This window comes from Branchiostoma floridae, chromosome 18 (assembly GCF_000003815.2).
Source record: "Branchiostoma floridae strain S238N-H82 chromosome 18, Bfl_VNyyK, whole genome shotgun sequence".
Taxonomy (NCBI): Eukaryota; Metazoa; Chordata; class Leptocardii; order Amphioxiformes; family Branchiostomatidae; genus Branchiostoma; species Branchiostoma floridae.
Window position 1 is genome coordinate 6,234,782 of NC_049996.1, and position 24,362 is coordinate 6,259,143.

At 42.0% G+C, this 24,362-nt stretch overlaps 2 protein-coding genes across 5 annotated transcripts; one reads left to right on the forward strand and one right to left on the reverse strand.

Moving 5' to 3' along the window:
• Positions 1-8,243: 8,243 nt before the first annotated feature.
• LOC118405812 (DNA primase large subunit-like) lies at positions 8,244-13,673 on the forward strand. Of its 4 annotated transcripts, XM_035805583.1 has the most exons (6): positions 8,244-8,567; positions 10,795-11,080; positions 11,114-11,671; positions 12,084-12,220; positions 12,458-12,539; positions 12,993-13,673. In XM_035805583.1, the coding sequence occupies exons 1-6, from the start codon at positions 8,353-8,355 to the stop codon at positions 13,443-13,445; spliced, it is 1,731 nt and encodes a 576-aa protein (XP_035661476.1). In that variant the 5' UTR covers positions 8,244-8,352; the 3' UTR covers positions 13,446-13,673. The 4 variants fall into 4 exon arrangements, with proteins under 4 accessions (XP_035661476.1, XP_035661474.1, XP_035661478.1 ...); XM_035805581.1 differs by having other exon boundaries at positions 8,245-8,567; positions 10,795-11,671; XM_035805585.1 differs by having other exon boundaries at positions 8,245-8,567; positions 10,795-11,671; positions 12,084-12,214; positions 12,998-13,161.
• A 956-nt stretch (positions 13,674-14,629) lies between these two features.
• LOC118405875 lies at positions 14,630-23,181 on the reverse strand. Its single transcript, XM_035805690.1, has 8 exons — positions 22,936-23,181; positions 20,864-20,907; positions 20,181-20,235; positions 19,456-19,558; positions 18,625-18,718; positions 18,098-18,164; positions 17,418-17,484; positions 14,630-16,159 (listed from the first exon to the last, which is right to left on the reverse strand). Exons 1-8 carry the CDS (start codon positions 22,987-22,989, stop codon positions 15,246-15,248), a joined length of 1,398 nt encoding a protein of 465 aa, XP_035661583.1. The 5' UTR covers positions 22,990-23,181; the 3' UTR covers positions 14,630-15,245.
• Positions 23,182-24,362: the final 1,181 nt, after the last annotated feature.

Below are 24,362 nucleotides of genomic sequence, written 5' to 3' on the forward strand. Positions count from 1 at the left end.
ATTATCTCACCATATACACCGAGGATAAGGCGGGGCATTAAAGTTATTATCATATAGCCTACCCAAACTTGCAAATTCCTGTATGACGCATAGATCCTTTGGTACTATACGTGTGAATTCCTTTGTCGAATTTCTGAAAGTTCAGATTGGTACATACATATGTAAGGAGATTACAGATTGCATTTTGAAACCAAAATGTCCGCAGAAAATATTCGAAACATTGCAGGCTTTTTAGAAAAACAAAACTCATTATCAATGTTAACAGAAGGAGCCATTCCCCCTTGCAGTCTGCTCCGGCATATGTTTTGCTCCTTTTTATTGGCCAATGCCTGCATATACCTTTCTTTCGTTCCTTTTGATTGGTCAAAATGAATTAACACCCGCACCGGTGTTAATTCAAAATGAATTAACACCAGCACCGGTGTTAATTCAAAATGAATTAACACCACTGGTGTTAATTCAAAATGAATTAACACCACTGGTGTTAATTTGCACCTGCCTGGCCGGAATCTTTGTGTTACGGCGTCATAACCAACGTGGAACGGGGCCTTCTGATTGGTCCGCGGCGCCTGGCTATCTGATAATGAGTTTTAATAGTCGTATTCCATTCGCCTGGTGATTAATGTTTAGAGAGCATTGCTGTCAAAAGGGGTTCTCTTGTGAGTGAAGGGTGAACTAATAATAGCTTAAGTAGAAATTGATTTAGTTTAGACGTTATTCCCTTTTTGTTTATCTATGATTATCATTTCCCTTCTTTGTTAAGTATGTTTATGTATACCACTACTACCTTACCCTGTATGCAATTAGCCCTCGGGCATGAATTTGCAATAAAGATTATTATTAATAATGTAAATGCTTCTCATCAATTTTACAAATCAGACCCTCATTTACATAAATCATATCAGTTGATCATCTTCTCTAGCTAAATAACAATATGCTAAAAATATCAAAGTCTTGGCAAAGAAAGCTATTGTAGTATTTTCTAATAATTTATGTAAATGAAACCCTAATTTACTTGATGTATGTCTGATAACGTTCAAATATCGTAGTTGCCAAATGTTGCAAGAATGAAATTATCATCATTAACCCCTTTGATATTATAACAATTTCTCAATGATTATGCAAATCAGATAACAATTTGTATTATTTCATGCCTATCTAAATTTCTCTATTTTAAAATTACATATGCTATAAGTTCAAAGGCTCCAAGCTACCTCTATACCATGTACCGGCAATATAAAATTACTGAACTTAGGCTGTTTTATCCATGACGTTTAATTGGTCATGTTTTCATGCTATGGTATTTCTTGTGTGGTTTTGAAATGTTTACACTTTGCATTCATCAATTTTGCCAATAAATGCTATTAAACAAATAAGTTGAATCAGATGTGTAGTGTTTGTTTTAAACTAGACTTGAAACGAAATGGATTGGTTCTCCCGTCCCACACCCTTAACCAGACGCCAAATGGACACCCTTTACCCCCTGTGAAACTAATGGTGAACCCCTCGCTTGACCCTGAGTGAAATGGTCTCTTCTTCCCACACCCTCAACCCCTTGTGAAATGTATGGCCCCTTCTCCCCACACCCTTTGCCCCTTGTGAAATGGATGGCCCCTTCTCCCCACACCCTTAACCCCTTGTGAAACAAATGGTGCATCTCTTGCCTGACCCCTCAATGAAATGGTCTCTTCTCCCCACACCCTTAACCCCTTGTGAAATGGATGGCCCCTTCTCTCCACACCCTTTGCTCCTTGTGAAACAAATGGTTCATCCCTTGCCTGACCCTGAATAAAATGATCCCTTCTCCCCACACCCTTAACCCCTTGTGAAATGGATGGCCCCTTCTCCCCACACCCTTAGCCTTTTGTGAAACAAATGGTCCATCCTTTGCCTGACCCTCAACTCAATGGTCTCTTCTCCCCACACCTTGTGAAATGGATGGCCCCTTCTCCCCACGTCCTTTGCCCCTTGTGAAACAAATGGCCCCTCCCTTGCCCCTTGTGAAACAAATGGCCCCTCCCTCGCCTGGGGTTTACGGAAAAGGCTGGGCTGTCTACCTGGGCTGGCTATCACGTCAGGCTACTTAGACCTACGAAAGCCCATTGGGACAAAAGCTGTTTTAACAGTAGGGGTTGTTTGTGCTCAGCGAAGAAGCTGTGTCTGAAGGATCTGTGTGTTATTATGTGAATGAGCTGTGTGAAGTGGCAGTGTGTGAAGGAGCTGTTTGTGAAGCAGCTGTGTTTGAAGGAGCTGTGTGTGAAGGGGCTGTGTGTGAAGCAGCTGTGTTTGAATCAGTGCCACCGATCTTGCGCGCTTGGGAAGGGCTCTTAACACGACTTTCCTCCCTTCACTAGGGTAGAGAAAAGAGTACCTAGCTTCGGTAAGGGCCCTCCCTCAGATAGGGCGGAAACTAGGGGTCCTTCCTTCCCAGTGTAAGTGGTTCAAACCCTTAAGTCCTATGGCCACACATGGGGTAATTGCTGTCGTATTGAGGTCACCTGAGTTAGCCCCAAATCGCAGCAGTTCCAGACCCTTGCACTTTAGCAACACTTATTTTAATCTCCTCACAATTCAATTGTCGATCCTAATGTATGGCGCAGAAGCCTGGATCCCGACAGCCACTAAAGAACGGCTCCTTTAACGCCTTTGACCAACTAGCCACCAGTCTTAAGACTAATCCAAACAGCCTGAATGTGTGAAGGGAGGAAAGTCGTGTTAATAGCCCTTCCCAAGGGCACAAGATCGGTGACATATCAACTGATTTGAACCCAGAACCTCTGGGTTATGTAACAAACACAATAGCTTCACACACAGCTTCTTCATTGAGCCCTACTGCTAAAACAGCTTTTGTCCCAATGGGCTTTCGTAGGTCCAAGTAGCCTGACGTGATAGCCAGCCCAGGTAGCCAGCCCAGGTAGACAGCCCAGCCTTTTCCGTAAACCCCCCTTGCCTGACCCTGAGTGAAATGGTCTCTTCTCCCCACAACCTTAACTCCTTGTGAAATGGATGGTCCCTTCTCCCCACACCCTTTGCCCCTTCTGAAACAAATGGTGCATCCCTTGCCCGACCCTGAGTGAAATGGTCTCTTCTCCCCGCACTCTTAACCCCTTGTGAACTGGATGGCCCCTTCTCCCCACACCCTCAACCCCTTGTGAAACAAATGGTACACCCCTTGCCTGACCCTCAATGAAATGGCCTTTTCTCCCCATACCCTTAACCCCTTGGAATAGCCTCATGGAACACTTCTGCTTAAAAATCAACTAAACACACTTTTGCCCAAAAATGAATCTTAAAAAGTTTGCGTGCAAGAATAGACAATTCCAAACAGGTAAAAGGGTGAAATAGACCAGTCCAAAAACTCTACCTGTGGTATTGCTGAAATATGGAAATGTTGTTGAAATGGATCCCACATCCTTTAATGTAAAATAGCCCCTGGTGAAATGAATGGTGGCCCTCTTTCCACACCCTTGGCCCCTGGTAACATGGATAATCCCTCCTTTGCATGACCCTTTACAACATGTGAAATGGGTGGCCCCCTTTCCAAGACCCTTTAACAGTAATGTTTGTGCTTGACAGCTGTTGAGGCTGAGAGTAGCTGTGGGCCCCCTGGCGTCATGTTTTGGAAATTCAGGGGCCAGTTTGTAAAGAAGGACATACCGTTTTTGGTATGTAGATAGCATCATGATGCAAAAAATGGTTCTATCCGTTTTGGCCTACAAATCCGACAGCAAAAATGCATGGTAATGCGACCTCTGACCCGCTGATCATGCACAATCTTGAACTTCTGCGTCAGATTATTGATCTTCGATCGGAATTGAACCAATGTCTTGCTGAAGCTGCGTCCTGTCAAGGCCTTGGAAATGTCTCTGAAATCATTCTGGTTCCGATCTATGCTATGCCGTTTTCTCTGGATCTCCTGACACAGTCCTCCTGCGATAGCTCTCAGGACTGCTAGCTCTCAGTCGACCAAGAGGCGACCCTAATTATTGTTATTATAGTAATTAGGATGTTAAGTTTTACCCTATACCTTTATTTCGTACTCTGTGTAATAGTTGCTGCCGCACATTCTACATATACAGTGTACAATTGTCGTGCAATTAATTTCATTCATTCATACATACATATATATACTGTCAAGGCAAGGACAGTCCACATCAGAGACAAGGGATGTCTATGACAGCATCAAAAAGTTGATAATATGGAGGAAAAAGGATGCCTGAGAAACTAAAGCTGAATTAAAAACAAAAGCTAACCATCACACCTATACCCAGCCATTACAACGACAGCTATTCCTAACATTCATCTTAAACTTCGAACAACAATTAATATGCATTGTAGTTTTTCCATTTTGCGGCTGCAGATTGGACGTTGGATCGTGGAATGAACGGACCTGTTCAAGCTTTGCCGTGCCATAACTCAAGAACCTCTTGATGAATTAAAATGGTATTTGGTATGTAGGTAGGAGTTGGGAGGACGAAGTTTAGGGTCGATGTTGGCCCCCCTGGTATGTGACCTTGGTACTGCAACAGAATTTTTGTTGTTGTTGTATCTTATGACCTGGACATGCTATGGTCTTGATTTTATGGTGGTAGATAGCTTCTGATATCAGGAAGAAGTGTACTAAATATATAATGTTCATTTGGGCCCCTAGCGGCTTGCTCTGAAACTGCAAGGGCAATTTTATCAAAATCATCCAAGGAGCTTAACGGAGTATAGGAATGATGGATTTCCATGATATTTAGCATGCATATATCTTGGAAAGAGATGTACATAATGAAGTGCAAATTATGCATTAATTTGCATACTTAATGAGAAAAGTCTATAGGTACAGAGTTTTCCATTATAGGACTCAAATACCTGTAACATATGTAGTTTGTGGTAGGTGTAAGATTAGCCAATATCAATTATGCAAATAAGTTCCTGATTTGCATAATATTACATAAAATTAATGTCCTAATTCATGTACGTGTAGTAAGTGATTGGATTGTTAACATTGTGACCTGTGTAAGTTAGTTAAAGGTGTACATAACTAAGCATGAATTATGCAGATGTGAAAGTTATTTGCATAATCAGAATATTTCATGGAGGTATGAGGTCTCCGAACTCTTGTTTCACTAGCGTTTGTGATGATGCTTTGGTTTTAATTATTCGAAATCATTCAAAATAACAGTCTAGCAGTTAACTAGGAGGTATGAGGTCTCCGAACCCTTGTTGTAGGAAGTAGCTCAGTGGTTAGTGCAAGGGCTCTCGGTTCGACCCGGGTTCGAGTCTAAGGAGGGAGTATTTTTTCCATTGTCCTTTTTTTTTAAACATCCATTTGTAAACAATAATTGTACAGGTTCTGTTGAAAAATTGTACAGGTTTTGTTGTCTATGTTTAATCTTATTGTATATGAATTGTCACGCAGAATAGTGGTACAATATCACTAATGAAGATCATAATAAAACAAATTATTCCATCGAAACCATTCGTCGTAAGTGATTCTTTAAACACCATGCTTGTTGTAGCTCGAAATACTGTACTAGGACAATCTTACAAAAAGTGTGGCAATTAAAATTATTGCCATGGCGACGGTTTTATCGTTTATAAATATTAAGGATTGTTGTTATCAATGGGTTTTAATAGTCGTATTCCATTCGCCTGGCGATTAATGTTTAGAGAGCATTGCTGTCAAAAGGGGTTCTCTTGTGAGTGAAGGGTGAACTAATAATGTAAATGCTTCTCATCAATTTTACAAATCAGACGCTCATTTACATAAATCATATCAGTTGATCATCTTCTCTAGCTAAATAACAATATGCTAGAAATATCAAAGTCTTAGCAAAGAAAGCTATTGTAGTATTTTCTAATAATATCGTTCAAATATCGTAGTTGCCAAATGTTGCAAGAATGAAATTATCATCATCAACCACTTTGATATTATAAAAATTTCTCAATGATTATGCAAATTAGATAACAATTTGTATTATTTCATGTCTATCTATATTTCTCTATTTTTAAATTACATATGCTATATGTTTGACTGAGTGCCCTATTACGCGGCTATGAATTGATAACTGATGTAGAGTCATACGCGCACTTACGCCTCTAGATACGGCCGTTTTTCATGGTCCGGATGCGGCGCACCATTTAGAGCAAGTCACACATGTTGAACTAGAGTTCCACGACCCCATACCTTCGTCATTAATTATGCAAATAAGGCTCTCATTTGCATAAATTATATAACTTGATCATCTCCTTCACCAAACAGACGTGCGCAATATATGTTAAGAAAGGAGGATTTTGTCGCATTTTCTTATAATTTATGCAAACAAGGACTCACTTTATTAGGCTCGCCAATCAGACGTCGCCAAAAACTCGTGTTGTAGTCCATCCTGCACACAATTACTTCACTTCCATGGTCATGTTCATAGGCCAAATCAAGGACATCTTTCATCTTTGTAATCCCAAAGAGGGTCTGCACGCTCTTTTCAGTAAGGCATAGGCAGGACTTTTTAATTTCCCGTAATTCGTAGGGAAGAAGATGGTGGGAAAATTTACCGTAAAAACGTAGCCAGTGCATGTGTAAAGCCTGGGGCACAACCCGCCGTACGTGCAAATACGTGCTGTCTACGTGCCAAAACGTGGGCAATCTTTTGGAGTCCGTAAGTGGTAAGTACCGTCTCCGTGCGAGCTCGTAGGGAATCCGACGGATTTTGGAGCACGCAGACACGCCACAGAAATTTAAGTGCATGCAGAACTTCCTCTGCGTTCGGGCTGCGGATTCGCCCTCCGTACGTGCCAGTACGGGCGACGCGCCTGCCATGTACAGCCTCAACGTTTTCAGGAATACGTTGCGGACGTGGCCTCCACAAAAAACGTACGGACAAATTGCACGTACGGCGGGTTGTGCCCCAGGCTTTATAGAGCCTTTAAACATTTCACGTAAGGAGTAATCGAGCCTAAAAGATGTCCCGTAAATCGTAGTCTGGCCTCCAAAGTTTCGTATTTAAGTCGTTGCGTGAATTTGCCCCTTACAATATACAGGAAATGGCGTTTCAGAATGTCAAGATTTCAAAATTTCTCAGGACCTCCCTTCCGACGCCTTCACCTTCGCCCATTCGACATCATGGGCAAAAATGTAACGTTATTGGGGCGTGGCCGTTTTTGCTAATAGAAATGTCATTGAACATGCCCGTAGCCAGGATTTTGGTTTTTGGATTCTGGAGGGGTTCTTTTTAGTACTTGGGGGACCATCGCGCGAGCTCCCTAGGGGGGGTGCGGGGTTATGCTCCCCCGAAAAAATGAAATATTGACCCTCGGAAACGCTATTTCCTGCATTTTGACTGGCAAAATGTGCTGGAAGACTAAGCCAAGTTTAACGGAATTTCTATTATTTATAAAGATACAGATTAGGCTTTCGGCGTAAGTCTTAAAGGGCGACTCCCCCACTGACATATTTTCACCATGTCTGACAGCGAAGAGAGGAAATGGAGGTCCGGGAAATTTTGAAACCTGGACCCACTGATACGCTATTTCCTGTGATTTCTGTGGCGATTCGCTTAGATTGAATGAAATTTCTATCGGTGAAAAGTGCCAGTCAGTCTGCCTTTGAAACAAAATCTTGGACTGTAAAAAGCGGACCTTTCAGCATGAAAAAGTGGACTTAAGGGATTTAAAAAGCTTGTAAAGCACGGAAATTTCGTACACATCAATGGGACACCTTCTTGCATATGTGGAGGGCAGTCCTAGGCCAGATTTCCGCTCAATTGGTTGTAAAACCAGGGTAAAAAAATGTACTTGTCAAAAACTGAAATGGCCCCAAAATCGCAACATTAAGCATTTTGTTGTACTGTATAACAAAATGTCATTGAATCTATGTGGGTATATGATCAAGGCACCTCAGGTCATTCAGTTGTAAAACCAAAAATGACCAAAAAAACTCAATAAAATCATTTTAGGGGCAGACATGAAAAAAAAATGAAAAAAAAAAAAAACGTCTGGAGGTTTGGCCCACTCTACCCTTGTGCCAAAATTCAAGTCATTCTATCCGGGAACGACGGAGATACGGTGGTTTGAAGATTTGACAGGAGAAAGAAAGAAAGAAGAAACATTACGAATACAATATATTTCACGATACCTATAGACGTAGACGGGGCAAAGGGGGGGGGGGGGGCAAACAAAAAAAAAATCCGACGGGGAAACGTCTATGCGGGGAAAACTCATGGAACCGTTCCACTGCGCCACTGATGCGTCGCCAAAAAAAAACTCCGAAACGAGACCCATATTATTTGTTGCACTTGGTGGGTGAGGAGGGGTGAGCGAGTGGTCAGCAGTGATGTTGTTTTTGTCGTGAGACATTTCCACAACAGGATGACGTTCTACATCAGCCCACCAAAAGGAAACATGTCTTTACACAGACTACACAGCTCGTGTTGTCGGCGCCTGACTTTCCTGAAGGAAGTTTTCGCCCGTGGTCGGGATTTGTCCAAACTGACCGAGTTGACGTTTCTGTGCAGCACAGTGGAGAGGTCGGACTGTCTAATTGAGGGCTCCAGAATAGATCAGGCGTCTCACTTCACGCTTAGGTGAGTGTCTTAAACTAACCACCCTGTCCCTAAGGACCACAAAAAGGATAGGAGTGAACTAGACAGGGGAATGGTGCAGGCAGGAAGCCTGAGTTGTTTAAGGCGCCGAAATGGGGTTTCCGGAAACGATGGGTTGGGCAAGCCGGCTGGGTAGTGGGCTGGGCTAGTATCCCCTATAATGGGGCCTCACAGACTTCTAGTTGGTGGGAGACCAAGTGATGAATGGCTTGTCCTCCAGCATATTTGAATTAGGCATGTCCAATTATAGCCAAATATTCAAAGGAGCGACAGGAGGGTGACTACCCAGGTGGTGCTATTCACCTAGACATCATCAATCGCCTGGACTATCAGGATCACATATCATCAGGTATAATATCTCAAGGGACCAACTAAGGAGTGCCACTATATTTATATCTTTCACGTATTACTAGATTTTTGCCACCACTTTATCAGAAATTACTTTTTAAAAAAAATACATGAAATTTATCCTTTATAAATTAGGAACTCAATCACCTGATATAGTCAGGTCAGGTTTTAAAAATCATTGTTGTGGAGAAATGCATAGATGCCAGCACGTAAGAAGTACAAATAGCTGTAGCCTAAACCTTGTTGTAAATAACTACAAAGTCGGGGTATGTGTCGAAGTTAGTAAGCCCCACAGATAACGATTGAAAAACTTGCACAAGTTTGACGCCTTCCATGCAAGTTGACGAGCGAACGTATCGAGACCATGGCCCGGGAAACTCTTGAATTATTCTTCGTAAAATAAGACATGTGAAAAAATACCACCACACATAGAAATGATGTTTATTAGACTTCCGAAAAATACTACCTGTGTTCTGTCTTGCCTTTAACTGGGTTGGATAAACGGAGCTAAAATGATGCCACAATATTCACCCAGTCGGGGCCCCGCCATGTTACTATCACGCACGAAGGCGGGCGAGCGATGCTCAACACAATGAACTTAGTCAACCCGTCCGTAGAGCGACAAACATTCAAGAAAAATCAATCCCTACCAACTAAAAATCCTGTAGCCATTGCTGCTGCCAGAAGACAGGATGAAAAGGCAATCAAGGAAGCCGAAAAGCGAAAAATAAACTATGCTATCACAGTCCGACGTAAACACTGCACCGCCGTTTTGCGGCAAGTTGGTCTCACCATGAGAGGTAAACGTTTTAACACACCGTATTTGAATAAGTCGCATTATACAAAATATGACCCATATTTGGTACAAATAAATAGTAATGAAAACTTTTAGTGCTATACTATTTGCATAAGATGTTTAAAAATGTACAGCGATGGTCTTGTTGTTACTATGTCGGAGTTTGGACCCCTTTTTTGTGTTGGAACGTTCTGCTAGGACGCAAGCCGAAAACCTGCCGTAAGTTTCGTGCGCTGTCAAAGTACAGTGCGGAACGCTACCGTTAAATGAAATATATATCTGTAAAGCTTTAATTACAGTTGTATACAAGATCTTAACTTGTTTTTGATGAGTTCACTGTAAAATGTACAATGACAAAAGCCATGCGCTTCCACCTAGAACGGCTGTCGAAGTATGGCCCCCTCCCGTTAGTATGCTGAATACTGGACTGGTGAAATGTTAGTTGTGCAATGATTCTTTATATTTTGATCTAATCAGAATTTTTCCTAGTAGAATTGGAGATCGTCCTACTAGAATCGGAGTTCGTCCTAGGACAGATCCCGATTGCAATCTGTACTAGTAGAATCGCTGATTGTCCTAGGACAGATCCCGATTGCAGATGATGCTGGTGATTGTCCTGAATCGCAATCCCTACTGTAACATATATATATATATATATAATGGAAGGCGTGGAAACCATTACCCCTGAGAATGAAGAACCTGGAGAAAGAACTTTAAGAAGTTTTGGAAACTCATAAAACAACAACGTATGAACCATTCTGCAATTGTTTCATTAAAAGAAAAGAAGCAGGAAATAGTTTTGTCTGTTCGTCGTTGGAAACCGAGTGGTACATTGCGGAAGTTTGACTTTTACCGACACTTTAACTTTAGAGACTAGAGACACTTTAGAGACTAGAGACTGGTATTGATTCTGAGAACTTAGAACAAGCAATATTATATGTTAGATAGGGCTCTATGGAATGACATGTACTAGCCTGGTCCTAACCTCCTGTCGGTGATGTATATATGTACTACCAACACAGATGAGCTTCAATGATATATCTTCTCCTGTTTCTCTCCTCCTAGACTGGCCTGTTGTCAGGACACTGTCATGTCGGAGTTCCTGGTGGAGGCGGAGACAACACTTTTCTGGTATCGCTTCTCATGTATGGACAAAAATCAACTACTGCACTTATTTCACAAAATTAGGAAGTACGAAAAAAGACTACAGGATCAGCAAGGTGAAATTGGAAAGTCCAGGAGAGATCTGAAGACAGAAGAAAAATTGCGAGATCTTTTGAAAGTTGTGACAGGCCAGAGTGGAAACAGCTCCAGGTGGGAAAATATGATACAGTCCTATTTGCACTATTTTCACTCACAATGGAAACATCTCCCTGACATGAGTGCCAACCAGGATGAGGTAACTCAGTATGACCGGAGAACAGACCTTACCACTATGGACTGTAGCATGCACTGTCATACGGGTTGTCATGCTGCCAGTAGGAGTCATACAGCTTCAGGAGACTTCAAGGTAATAGCACAAAGAGACACTTGTTATGCAACATCAGAGGAAGAAAAGATTTTCCTGAAGGTTCCCTTCCAGTATACCCTGCAGCTGATTACTGACAGAAGGGTGTGTCTACATAAGGGCTTTGCCTATGTACCTTCCATCTACCTTCCAAATGTTGTTGCCAATATTTTTGAAGAGTGCCTTAGACTTGGTATTGAACTTGCACGCAAGGCAGTCCCCGTTTGTCTGAGCGACCCTCGGATGCGGGAGATGTTTGGTACGCTCCAGCTGCAGTTCTATGAAGATGGGTGCCGGGGTGGGGAGGGCGTGGGTGTGGTGTTTGATACCATCAGTCGGCACGATGTTGACAGACTGGTGGACTTCTTCCCACCCTGCATGGCTCATCTGCACAGGACCCTGAGATACAAGCACCGTCTCAAGCACTTCTCAAGGGTAAGATGTCATACTGAGTAGGGTGCATCCCTGGAACTAGAAGAGTCGTGGTACTGTAAATGCAGAAATTTTCGCGGTGGATTAATGTTCGCGGTTTCTGTGGTGACCACTTTACCGCGAACTTAAAACCACCGCGAACATTTTTCTATTATGGTATTAGACTGCAGTCTATGGTGTTACCGCGAAAAGTCCCTTTTCCCGCTACCACGAAATTAAATCCCCGCGAACTTAAATGCATTTACAGTACTATCATGTTACATGTAGAAATTGTACATTACAGTAACATTTGGTAACAAAACATTTGTCAAGACCAGTTTAACTTTAAGAATATATATATAATAGCACTTCAGTTGGAAATGTTCTAGACATTTCATGGATTTCTGAGGTCTGGGAACTCTTGTTCTGTGTTTAGCTCCAGTACACACTGTTCCTGAAGGACCTGGGCCTGTCAGTACATGATGCAGTCTCCTTCTGGCAGCAGGAATACAGCATACCTGCCCACGGGGGTGGCTGTACACATCACTGGGCAAAGGATGGGAGGAGGTACATGTAGGCTGCATTGTTGGATCAATAGAAATTCATGTTACTCAACATTTTCTGCCCAATTCTCACATTTCCACTCATAGCCATCTAATGTTTTGTAAGTTAGCTTGCCTCAAGAAGAAGGTCATGTTCTCACTAAGCGTTTGTGTGTGTGTGTGTGTGCAAAATGGTAAAACTGCTTAATGATAAATGATGGGATTTTCTTTACTTGTGGCATTTATTTTATTTCTTTTCAATTGTCAGGTATACATACAACATCAGGCACTTGTATGGTCTGGAGGGGTCCCGTGTTAGCTACAGGTCCCACTGTTGTCAGGGGATCTTGGTGAGTATGCTTGTTTGTGATTGTGTGTGAACTGTTGCAGGGTAAATCTGAATCAATTACAGTTTCATAAGGAGTCACGTATTAATATTCCTCATTGATTATGCAATTGAGCACATCAACTAATGTCCTCCTTTGCGTTAAGTTCTGGTTTGGAATTTGATATGACCACCTATCCAAATAGTTCGTAAGAATAAGACACAAATCAGAGGCTGTGTCTATAGTTTTGGCTCCAGATTTTCCGGCTATTGCTATAGCAATGAATAATCTTATATATTTTCCCAAGTTGTTTGTAGTGTTTTTCAGTGTCAGAGATTTGGTTGTGCAGCAAACACTTCCGGATATTAGTGCGCGATAGCGGTAACACGGTTTCCACACCAGAAACTTATTTTTATTCAAGAAGCCGATCATGAATATAATCCATCAGTTCTGAAGTTGTTCCACTTTTATTCTCAGGACAGAAGCCTTCAGCCGGGAGAGGAGGGAGGTTGTCCATTCCAGCACTTTGACCAGACCCATCTGCAGCAGCTGTTGGATGCTGAAGGGGCGGATGCTGATGTACGCAGCAGGCTGGTATCTATGGTGATGGATCAGAAACCCCGGCAAGCTTGTCAAGCCTACCTTTTCCACAAGTTGCAGACGACATATTTCAAGACACTTGCAGGAGCGCTTACATACCATCAAGAACAAGGTACAAAGGACGCTGGGGTTGAGGTGTGTCTGGAGTGTGGTGGCGCAGGTTCTAGTCAGCAGCAACAGTGTGATATACACGCAGATTGCACTGGCACACTTCAAACAGATTCAAGTGTCACCACTGGATGTACCACATGTTCTGTTAGGATCAGCAAACCCCTGGACTTCACTAGAGCACTTCTGAGGCTATTGCAGGGGCTGAAGGATCAAAGTTGATGTGAGGTGGTGTAGATGTGACATTTATTTATTAGTTTTGCCCTCCAGTTGGATGTTATATACATGTAGATGAATAGTGCTGCTTCCACAGCCTGTTACAGCTAGCTCTGATGTGAGAACACTTTACTGGTTCATGTGCAATAGCAATTCAATTTTAGTTCTATACACTTGAAAGGAATATTATGCACTTTTCCTATGTGAGGAAGGGAAATAAACAGTTTTATGGCAGTTATTCGTGTATGTCTTCTACAAGAAACCAAATACCGTATGGTGTCGCGTGGCGTAATGGTAATTTAAAGGCTCAGACCCACTGGGTTTGAATCCACTGGCATGCCCTGTTGATGTTGTGCCTTGGGAAAGGCACAAATTAGTTTGTTTCGGCTATACCCACTTTCCACTAGGACGGCGCTCTCGCCGCGCTCTCTCTGTGACCTAAAATTTGACAGATCGCTCAACGAATTCTATAGAAAAGAAACAAATCTTTTTACACTTTGTGTGTTTTGCTGTCTTCTCAGTCACACTTTTACGTTTTGTATGATATACCCAGTGTGAAAGCGAAGGTTACACATGTCCTATTTAGGTCGCAGTGAGAGCCTGCAGTGGAAAGGGGGCCTTAGGGTAATCTCGAACCAGATCCACGGTGCGTAATGTATAGTATCAAACTTCCCTCTGGTGCCAGTTTGACTCCCTTGGCCAGCTACACTCCTTGGCCAGCTTTGATACTATCTTATGGCACCTTAGGATCTGCTTGGAGATTAGCCTTAGGGATACCCCTTGGACAGGACATCAAAAAGAGGTCACATGTTTGAGTAGAGCCATTGCTTGAGCACAGTAAAGAACCCACCACTCTTGTTGAAAATAATAGGGTCCTTCCCAGTGTGAGTGGATCAAGTTAGTTAATCTGTACAAACCTGTTTTGTTACAACATAAGGCAGTTTTTTGCACGAATTTCATCAATGAGTGCTTGATTGGGCAAAATTAAAATGAAGTTAAAAAATGAAACACAAAAGAGTCCAGAAACTTTATTTTGGTCAATCATTTCTCCTTGAATATTTGCTGATTTGCATTGCATTCTACATTTATATCATCCAGAACTGTTTAATTGCCATTTACAGTGAAATCCCACTGGTTGTGATGGCACTGGTACATTCATGAGTTGAGCACCAGGCCTACTTGTTTGTAGAGGTGGGTACTGGTACAGAAAATTCAGGTCCAGAGGGTCAGGTCCAGGTCCAAATTCTAGCCTTGACCTGATTGTCTATGTAAACTTGGTCACAGCTGCCATAGGCATGCATTTTGTGTACTTGTGTCTATGGTGACTGAAATTTTTGGGTGGACTGAAAGCAGTTGTCCTCAGCAGATGATCATATTGTGGATGTAGTTGCGGTCGTTAGACCAAGTTTGAATGTATAAACTTGGTAGAAATGACTATAATCTCAACTCAGACATGCGGCAAGGATGATGATGATGATGATGAATCTCAACTCTACTTCACTACTACAAATGCCTACTGATATTATTTGTTCATTTTCCAATCTGTCCAATATCCGGTCGACTGATTTTTTTTCAGGTCCTTTTTTTTACCAGTCCATGAAGAAAACCACCTACTTATGTGTGTAGGTCACACGGGAATTTGAAAACATATTCAGCCTGGGTTATCATACACCGTTAACTGTGAGCTACATGAAAGATCTATAACAGTCATGGAAGTATTGTACACACTTCAGTTGGCATAGACCCTTCTCACAGTTTTTGCAATGACTTGATATTTTAAGAACTTCCATGTAGAATAGTGTGGCCTTACAGACTACTGATCTCATCACTTGGGCTCTCCAGACCAGGCACCATAGACAAAGAAAAATTGCCACTCATTTCCAAAGAGTCTATGGAAGGTTGGTCAACACTGAAATCTGGTAACTTTTCCATACTCGACCACCTAGGTAGTCTTGGATGCAAATCCTTAGTAACTGAAGACCATGTAGAGGTAGCGCTATCCAGATGCATGTGACGTGTGGTAGAGCTGGTACTGATACTGGAACAACTATTGCTGTGAGGGAAGGCTCTGGTAGTGGTAAAATCACCTGCCTTCGTATGAGTCATCCAATCGTAGGAACGATGAGAGTTTTGAAATAGTGTTTTGGTGGTTGGGACATTGGGAGTAGGAAGTGAAGTCTTCCGAAAAGACACGGGTAATGGCTCCCTTCGTTTCGAAGTGAAACCTAGAGAAGTGGAACCAATTTTTGTCTCTCTTATGTTCATGATATGTCCTGAAGCAGATTGGCTTCTCCTGAAAGCAGGCTTCTGTGTTGAGTGAATCTCCTTCTTCCTTGGTTGGGAACTTGGGTCATGATGTAGAGTCATCCTGTCATTGAAACCTTTACAGTTAGGATCAACCAAGGAAGTCATTCTGGACAGGTGAGTGCCTGTGCTGTAGACCAGGGGACGATTGTCACTGTGATGCCTTTTGTACCTGCGATGTTTAAGGCTAGATGCATCTTCACATTTGTGTTGAGCCAAGTGTACCACTTTTGGCTGGTTTGGAGGCAAAGAGGATGGTTGGATATTGTCGTGATCAGAATCATGAAGTGAGATCTGTGTGAAACTGTCCAAAACCTCCCTGGACTCTGCTGAATAGTGGAGGCTTCTGTCTGATCTTGTAGAAGACCCTGTGCTCGTCGCATCACTCCAGCGCCCCTTGTCTGTTTCAGTGACACCTACAGTACAGTGGAGAAGAACTGTAATATTAGCAATGCCACATCATGTCCAACATATGATTTCACAGACTGATGCTTGCTTTGAATGTTTGGAACATCATTATAAATAGAGTAGTCAGATATACATAAAAGATAGTCATACCAAATGGTGATGATGATTATCTTATATGTATATCTGACTTCTCATATTTAAGTTCACGGCTGTTCACGCAGCAGACATGCAACATGTTAGATTAAAAACAAGGCCAATGTGTCAAACGTTAGGCCATTCCTCATTGGCCTTCATAATAACCAGTTCAACCAATGATACCTTGGCAATTAGCAAAATCAACCAATTACAGGATTGCTGCATGTTTGTGAAATATTTGCATCATCATGTTTATAGTTTTAAAATTTCTACAAGAGGCATTATTTATTTACTTTTCTGTCATCAATTTAACTGTATATGCATTGTACTTACTAGTCATAGTCTTGTATCATTATAATGGAAGCTCATCTGTGTTGGTTTACGTAGTAATCATCAATGCCTTCTCCTATGACTAAGGTATACACGGATCAAATTTTCAACCGCCACTGTCGCCTTCTTCATGACTACCGGTACTTTGTATGAGATATAAAGGAGGCCATATACATCAGGGCACTCCAGCTATTACTTAACTTAAGGTATGTCACCTGGCTATATAGGCATTTTGACCTTCCATTGTTTTCTCGTTAATGAATTAAGAAAGAATGTAATGAATATTAATAGATAGATGGACATGAAAGAATTCTGAATCTCATTTTTTCGGGCCATATGGATGGCATCATCAGGTTTAATTGCCCCTAATATTTTCTATGAGAAAATACAGCACTTTGGTACATACCACTGCAAGCTACAAACTCACGTTCAAATTGATATCTTGTAATGACCTGTAGTTACAGTCAAACCTGTATTAGCGTCCACTTTTGCATAGCGACCACCTGGCCATTTACTTTGGGATTGGTCAATATACATGTATGCTACTCTATAAAGCAGCCACATCTTTTCTGTTCAATAGTTATAATTGATCTTACACTTTGTACTTCTAAAATCAGTGTGGTTTGGGAGAAAAACTGAACGGCAGCTGATTCTATGAATAACTTTGTTTGCCTCATTGACCTCGTTTTCGTCCGCTGTGTAGGCATATTGGTCACATGTAGGTTTACTTTGCCATGTTCAGACCACAGACCAGACAATTATAAACTTGAATCAAACTTCAATAAAGACCATAAAACTCACCTTCCAGAATTTGTTTTTCCTTCATCACCAGAGCTCTAAGTTCCAATTCTTTCTTAAAGAGTAGTCTCTGTAATGGTACAACATTGGTATAAATTTTGATTGCATAAAACATTTTTGATTGTAAAAATGGTGACCAATTCAAGCCTTTGAGCTGACATCCCAATGACTGTTTATCTTGTTCCCTTGTGTAGAGAATTGTTTTTACCTGAATATCTGGTGAACATAAGGCCACACCAACTTTATTTGTTTCTCGGATTTCCCGACCCTCTTTTGTCTGATTTGAAAAAGAAAACAAAAACTTTTCAAATTGATGGCCACACCTTGTGTTGACAAAATTTCACAGCATCTCCTGTCTCAAATTAAGTATGGGCCTCAAAATCCAGTAGCTGTACGTGCCTATTTTGGACGGTATGTTTATCATTTTTCTTCAAACTTTGGACTTTGCTACCAGGAACCCTCTAAATGTTGAAAGTTTGGGTTTTCCTGTCCGATCACTCCTACCCCCGACTTTTTGAAAAGTTTTTTAAAAAAATTTTTACGACCGACCGACCCAATTTTTTTTTCTGAAAAAAATCCGAGAAACAACAAAAATTGAAATAAAATTGGTCTAACCACTACCATTTCACCCTGCACAATCAACATTACAGCCCCTCACTTACAACAAACGGTTTTGTTCTTACCTTTATTTGCAATAACTTGACTTCCAGCTCAACTTTCTTGATGCAGTTTTCAAACAGCACAATTAGGCTATATTAAAAAAGAGACAGAGTTAGCTTACAAGGAAAAATAGTTCCAGCAGTATCAGTTATCATATTTCAGAGGTGAAATATTACGTCATCCATGAGCCCGCTGGATAGAGCCACATGGAAGCACAGTGTAAAGACTAGCCGACTGCTGCCTACCTGTGTCAGGGACCCCAGCAGCAGTATTATCAAATACTGACAGGATACTACTACTACATGCAACAAAAGGGACATATCTGTGTAAACATTTACAATGTGGCATTTTAGCAATAGGATTTCATCAAGTAGGCCAACTCAGCCATTAGTAATATTCAAGTGAAATATTTCAATACGTGCTTAATCTTCCCAGTCGACTTTCGCATGTAGGGAACATTGCTGGTTTTTCCCTCTATGCACATATGAAATGCAAGACTACACCATTAACAACATTAGAAGAAAATGCTTTTTTCAGTAAATCAACTAACGATAGTTTGTTGCCCGCCTGTCTGATGAGCTTTACTACGACCTGGTGGTCCGCATGCGCCACGACGGAACCATTGACGGACAGGATGACGTCACCTGTGTCAGGAGATCGGTTCAAGTTAGCAACATAACAGCTAAACTGTGGCCTTTGTGTTTTTGTTATATTTCACTCCATACCGTAGGTAGAACTCTTTAAGTTCGTCTACACATGTTTTAAGAAGAGAGAAGAGGCATGTAAACTATAGTATGTGTTTACTACCTTTTGTATCAAACTGACTGTATTTAGCCCCAATTGGGCTTGAATATGTGTAACAGTGGTGTTCAAGGACTGCTAAACCGAAGACGCCTAACGGCTTAAGCCTTTATGGCCGAACGGTTTGCACGTTCGATTTGTGATCCGGCTGCCCGGGTTTGGCGCGGGTTCGAATCCCGGGAGTCGGGGTGTTGCTTCTTTCTGTTCTTACTCGCCCCTCTGGTTGTTACAATGGTTCCCACGCCGGCCCTGTGAGTAACAGGCTAGTATGTGCCACACAGGGATGTCGATCTCGGAGATTCGAGGACGAATCTTGAAAAGAAAAGGGGGAGTAGTGTAACAGTGGTGTTCAAGGACTGCTAAACCGAAGACGCCTAACGGCTTAAGCCTTTATGGCCGAACGGTTTGCACGTTCGATTTGTGATCCGGCTGCCCGGGTTTGGCGCGGGTTCGAATCCCGGGAGTCGGGGTGTTGCTTCTTTCTGTTCTTACTCGCCCCTCTGGTTGTTACAATATGCAATAAACTTCATTGCCATTATATCAATGAAAAGTATGGACGGTGTGTTATTGCTGTGTTTACCCGGGGTGAGCCCACAGTAGAAGGCGGGAGAGTCGTCATACACACGGCTGACGTACGTACACAACTCCAGCTCCGGGCTACCTCTGTGATGGATTCCGTATGTCTAACACAAACAAACAAACAAACAAACTTTCACACAATGAACAATGATTCTCTATATACATGCATGTCTTTCACGTCATATAGAACTATAGAACACAATGAATAAAGAGACACTTTTACAAAACCATTGGTTTGAAAAAGTGTCTCTTTATTCATAGTGAAAAAGTGTCTCTTTATTCATAGACCGCGGCCAGGGTTGGATAAGTTTTTTTTTCAATTCACTTGTCCTATCGGGCAAGTACATAAAAAATTTACTTGCCCGAACCAGCTTTTCACTTGCCCGAATTTTACCATTTTCTATGTACTAAATCCATCTATGCACTAAATCCATTTTTGTTATTGGCTTGTAGGGAATCCGACGGATTTTGGAGCACGCAGATACGCCGTAGAACTTTACGTGCAGGCAAAACTTTGGGTGCACCTTGCGCAACCGTGCGAATGACGTGTGTTGACGTACTCCCTCCCTGCTCTTGCCAGTCGTTCCCCACGTTTTCAGAAATACGTGGCGGGCGTGGCGGACAAATCGCACGTACGGCGGGTTGTGCCCTTAGCTTTCATGAGTGCCAAATGTCTCCTTACCTGTGTCCAAATCAGTATTGAGGCAGTACTGAATATTTCCTTACCTGCAGTTCAAATCCAAACGGCTCGCCTCGTATTCGATTCAACACGAGTTTTCTTCTAAAAGGCAAAACAAATAGTATGCATATCAACACATTGTACGTGGATAACCATACATCTGTGAGCTCTTACGGTGCGTTTCTTACGAGAGCTCGCGATTTGGAATCTCCAAAAGTGACTAGAAAATTATGTGACGTACCGATGCTGTTCATATGAGAAGTACTAGTATACAATTAGTTTGAAAGAAGTTTCTGAGAAACAAACTATACCCGCATCCCTCTGGAACAGAGACTATGCAAATACAGTCTGTATTGTAATTAAGATAGAATAGAGGACGAACGTCAAGTTGTAGTAGTGTGTAGATTGTATACTGTAGAGAGAAATGAAGTGAAAACCAATTTCCTTATTTCATACACCTAACTTCTGTAGAAAAAAATCATATTCCTAATGCAACTAGACAAACCATCGATCAAATCTGCTCTTTTATCTCCACTATAACAGAAAAGCGAGGAGAAGTTGAATTTATCCAGCAATAGTCTCATTTTGTATCTGTGAACTGTATCTTTTCAACATGTCTTGTTGTGACCTGTACTTAGCCCGGTGTGGCAAAAATGTGCAATAAAGGTCTTCATTCATTCATTTACTATTCCTCTGCTGTGCGACTGTAACGTTACGTGTACGGCATCACCTTCTCCTGTTCTCCTCCGGACTGGTCAGCTCATCACCGCGATTCTGCAGGGAAACAGCATCAGACTTGTGGACAGCTCAAGAGCAGGTTGGTACGCTATTCACAATCAAAGTTCTTTTAGCGCAATTAATGTCCTCACCAACGTCTGGGACCGCACGTATGGCCACAGCAAGTACATTTTTAATGGGTGACATCCTCTGCAGACTGCAAGATTAATCAGATAGGGCCCAAAAAACAAGGTGGGTAAAAAACAAGATGGCTAGGTTTTTAAAATAGACACCATTACATAAACAAGCTACAAAACATGGTATCACAGCCAACAAGGCATTCATTCCTGTATTCAAGATGTGCACTTTTTTGTGCACTTGTGTGGTATACTTAATACTGGTTACTGGCAAGTTGGCTGACTGGTGTCACCTTTACAACCATCTAGCTAAATTTTAGTTTCACTTCCACACTCATGGACCTCGTTAGTGTCACTTTTACAGAGTCCGTTCTACAAGCACAACCATTAACTACAACACAACATATTTTCTCATTTTGGTTATTTCCCGTCATGTTGACCATCTCCAAAGACGAATTTTTTGTGTGAAATGAGATGAAAATTTAAAATGAGTGCGCTGATGAGATGAGATAATCCATCACGTTTGCTTGCCGTGGCCTAAGGAGTGGCAGAGGCAGCTGGGCACAGCCGTACGTCTGTGAGGGCTAAAATTCAGCTCTGATTGTGTCAAAAGTCATAAGTGAATAAGTGAAAAAGTGAATAAGTCATAATGTTTCACCACCGGAAGTGAGCACACCTGCTTAGTAAGGCAAGAACGTTACTATTTAAAGCAGGTGTTTTTGTGGTACTTTTGTGGGGTTTTACAACGACTATGGGCTGTTGGTCTCCAAGACAGGGACCTCTTGTCTGTCATGCGCGACAGAGTCATCTGGAGGGACTTCATGATGTTACATGTTGCATGAACTGAACTGATAGCCAGTTTTAGTACTATACTGTGAAATTAGCAAAACTGTGGTGTCGCAATGAGCCAAAATTTGGACGATTTTCAAATAGAGGTCAAATAGAGGTCATTTTGCTTGGAGAATATACATGCCTCTCCACTCACCAGTTACGCTTCAATTAAACAAATTTACTACAGAATACAAGTAAACATCACATGCGTTAAGCTTTAAAGCAGAAACACGGGCTCCCGCCATTTTTGCGTGACTCTGTTGTCGTGTTCATGTGCACTGAGGTAAATATCGTGAATATTTAATAGCATCAAAGGTTATCCGGTGCTAGCCATTTATCCGCCATAGGAAACATTATTTCCCCCTCTAGATTTCGCCTTCCTTCCCCCCAAATTCCAGCTGGTTAGGCGGTATAACTGATATTGAGGGCTTCAATGGCAGAGAAAGACAGAAGACAGCAAACGATATTTATGTGTGAGAAAACATCTATGTGCCCTCATATTCTGGCATATTGCGTGATAGGCGATCATTATCTATAGTTCGAAAACCACCCTAGAAATATACTCTACATTCCGTTACAACTAGTTTTTTTCGGTCAGATTAGATATTTGTCAGCCATATGCTCTGGCTGGTCCTTGTTTCTATGACCTGTAGATGTAGCACACCAGTTCTAATAAACCATGACCACGAGCCCACAAGAGTTGGCGAACGCCGAGTCATACCTGACTGCCCATCTACGTCTGTCCATTGAGCCCTTTGGTATGAATAGCAGTAGTTTCAGATATCAAACGCCTGGTTAATTTTTATCCAGAAACGGAGCTTGGCCTTTAAAGTTAGATGAATGTCATTCTCGTTTTCTCTATATTTGCCGTCCTTTTCTGAACTATTTCTACGTTCTTCTTCCTGTAGAGTCCCTATTACATATATCATATTATTTTTTATCTAGCCAAAGGGAATCTTGTCTTTACAGTCTGTCAGCTTCCTTTCAGAGGCAAGCAGACAGAAATTCTAGTGGCCATTCTGTCTGCATGTGTGTACATTATTCTATCTCCAGGTAAACAAAATGCATAGGCAGTATGTAAACGTAGTCCAATGTCGTAAAACGTGAAACAACTCACTTCGTCCACGGACTCTTCTCGTTGGCTAACACTGGGAATTCTGGAAGTGTCCATCTTCCAATCGTCACCCTTCCGACTTGGGGACACTGGTCACATGTCCGGGGCAGGCGAGGCACGGTTTAGAGAATTTTGGAGATTCGGTTTACGGTGGACGGAAAAAGGGGCGTTTTCTGACGCGCGGTTTGCACAGTCTGATGGCTGAACAGGTGTACAGACGACCTTTGTCCTCATGGATACATGGCATTACTCAATTATGCACCGTTACGTCATGGGGTTATCGGAACCCACCATTGTTCTTTAAAGGAGAGAGTAATTTCTAGCCTCTACCAGGCTGCCAAGGGCGCTGGAAAAATAGTAGAAATTGGCCAAATAGATTGAAAACACTCCAGAGGAGTTGGTTGGCCGAGGAATACAGTTTGCGACATGTCGATGGCCGTCTTCTCCTGTCAGCCAATCACGGTCTACTGACAAAGCCATAAAATGATTACTTCAACACTTGGCACCTATCAAATAACAATTAGTGGACTTCAAAGGCGATGGCAACTCCCGAAAGGCTTCCCAGGTCGCAAACTGTCCTGCCGGTTCTTCAACTCCTCTGGTGTGTTTTCAGTCTATTTGGTTAATTTCTACTATCCGATAAGTTACAGCGACCTTGGGAGCCTGATAGAGGCTAGGCACATTCTAGTGTGCCCCATTTCTAGTGTGCGAAAAGACTGGAGAAAGTTGGGCGAACAGAAAGGCTATAAGGAGGACAGCGATGCTATAGAGTTTGAATCAGCAGCATTGAGAAATGTTAGAACGTCCCATAATTTCGCCCAGCTGACACGTTTGAGTGCGGTAGTATATAAATAAGTATCATTGCGATTCCCTAAACGACAGAAACCACTAGAAATCTTTAGAAAATTTATCCATGGTCTCGATTTCTTGGTGGCAGCTTGTGACGTAAGGAAGAAGTGGTGTATGTTTGGGCCCCCTAGCAGCTTACTCTGGAACTGCAATGGAGCTTTCGTCAAAAGCTTCCAGGGAGAATATCTGAATAAAGGAACAACGGATTTCGATGATATTTAATATGCAGGTAGCTAAGACTGAGATGCACACAACCTAGCATAGATTATGTTAATGTGGCAGTTTTTTTTACATAATCGGAATATCTCATGGACATATTAGGTCTCTGAACTCTTTTTTCAGATTGTTTTTGTAGTCTAGAGTTGTAATATCATAAAAAGTAGAGTAGCTTTCTACGAAGGAGGCTATCTGTTCTTCCTGCTCCTCAGTGATAGCAGCCTTCGGTCAATTGCACGGAATCCCAAAATCCCAAACCGGCTCCCATTAACTCCAACACAACATGTATGGAATTGTTATTAGGAACAAAAGAAAGCGATATTGGGAGGTCCCGGGCGTGTCGGCACCATGAAGAGACGCACGCC

Excerpts from the sequence above, each read along its gene's own strand:
- LOC118405812 (XM_035805581.1), top strand. The coding sequence starts at position 8,353 with ATGACGTTCTACATCAGCCCACCAAAAGGAAACATGTCTTTACACAGA. Across the intron at positions 11,672-12,083 it reads GTCTCAAGCACTTCTCAAGG|CTCCAGTACACACTGTTCCT; the intron begins GTAAGATGTCAT and ends TTCTGTGTTTAG. Across the intron at positions 12,221-12,457 it reads AAGGATGGGAGGAGGTACAT|GTATACATACAACATCAGGC; the intron begins GTAGGCTGCATT and ends TTCAATTGTCAG.
- LOC118405875 (XM_035805690.1), bottom strand. The coding sequence starts at position 22,989 with ATGGACACTTCCAGAATTCCCAGTGTTAGCCAACGAGAAGAGTCCGTG. Across the intron at positions 18,719-19,455 it reads CTACTGTGGGCTCACCCCGG|GTGACGTCATCCTGTCCGTC; the intron begins GTAAACACAGCA and ends CTCCTGACACAG. Across the intron at positions 17,485-18,097 it reads TCAAGTTATTGCAAATAAAG|AGACTACTCTTTAAGAAAGA; the intron begins GTAAGAACAAAA and ends GTACCATTACAG.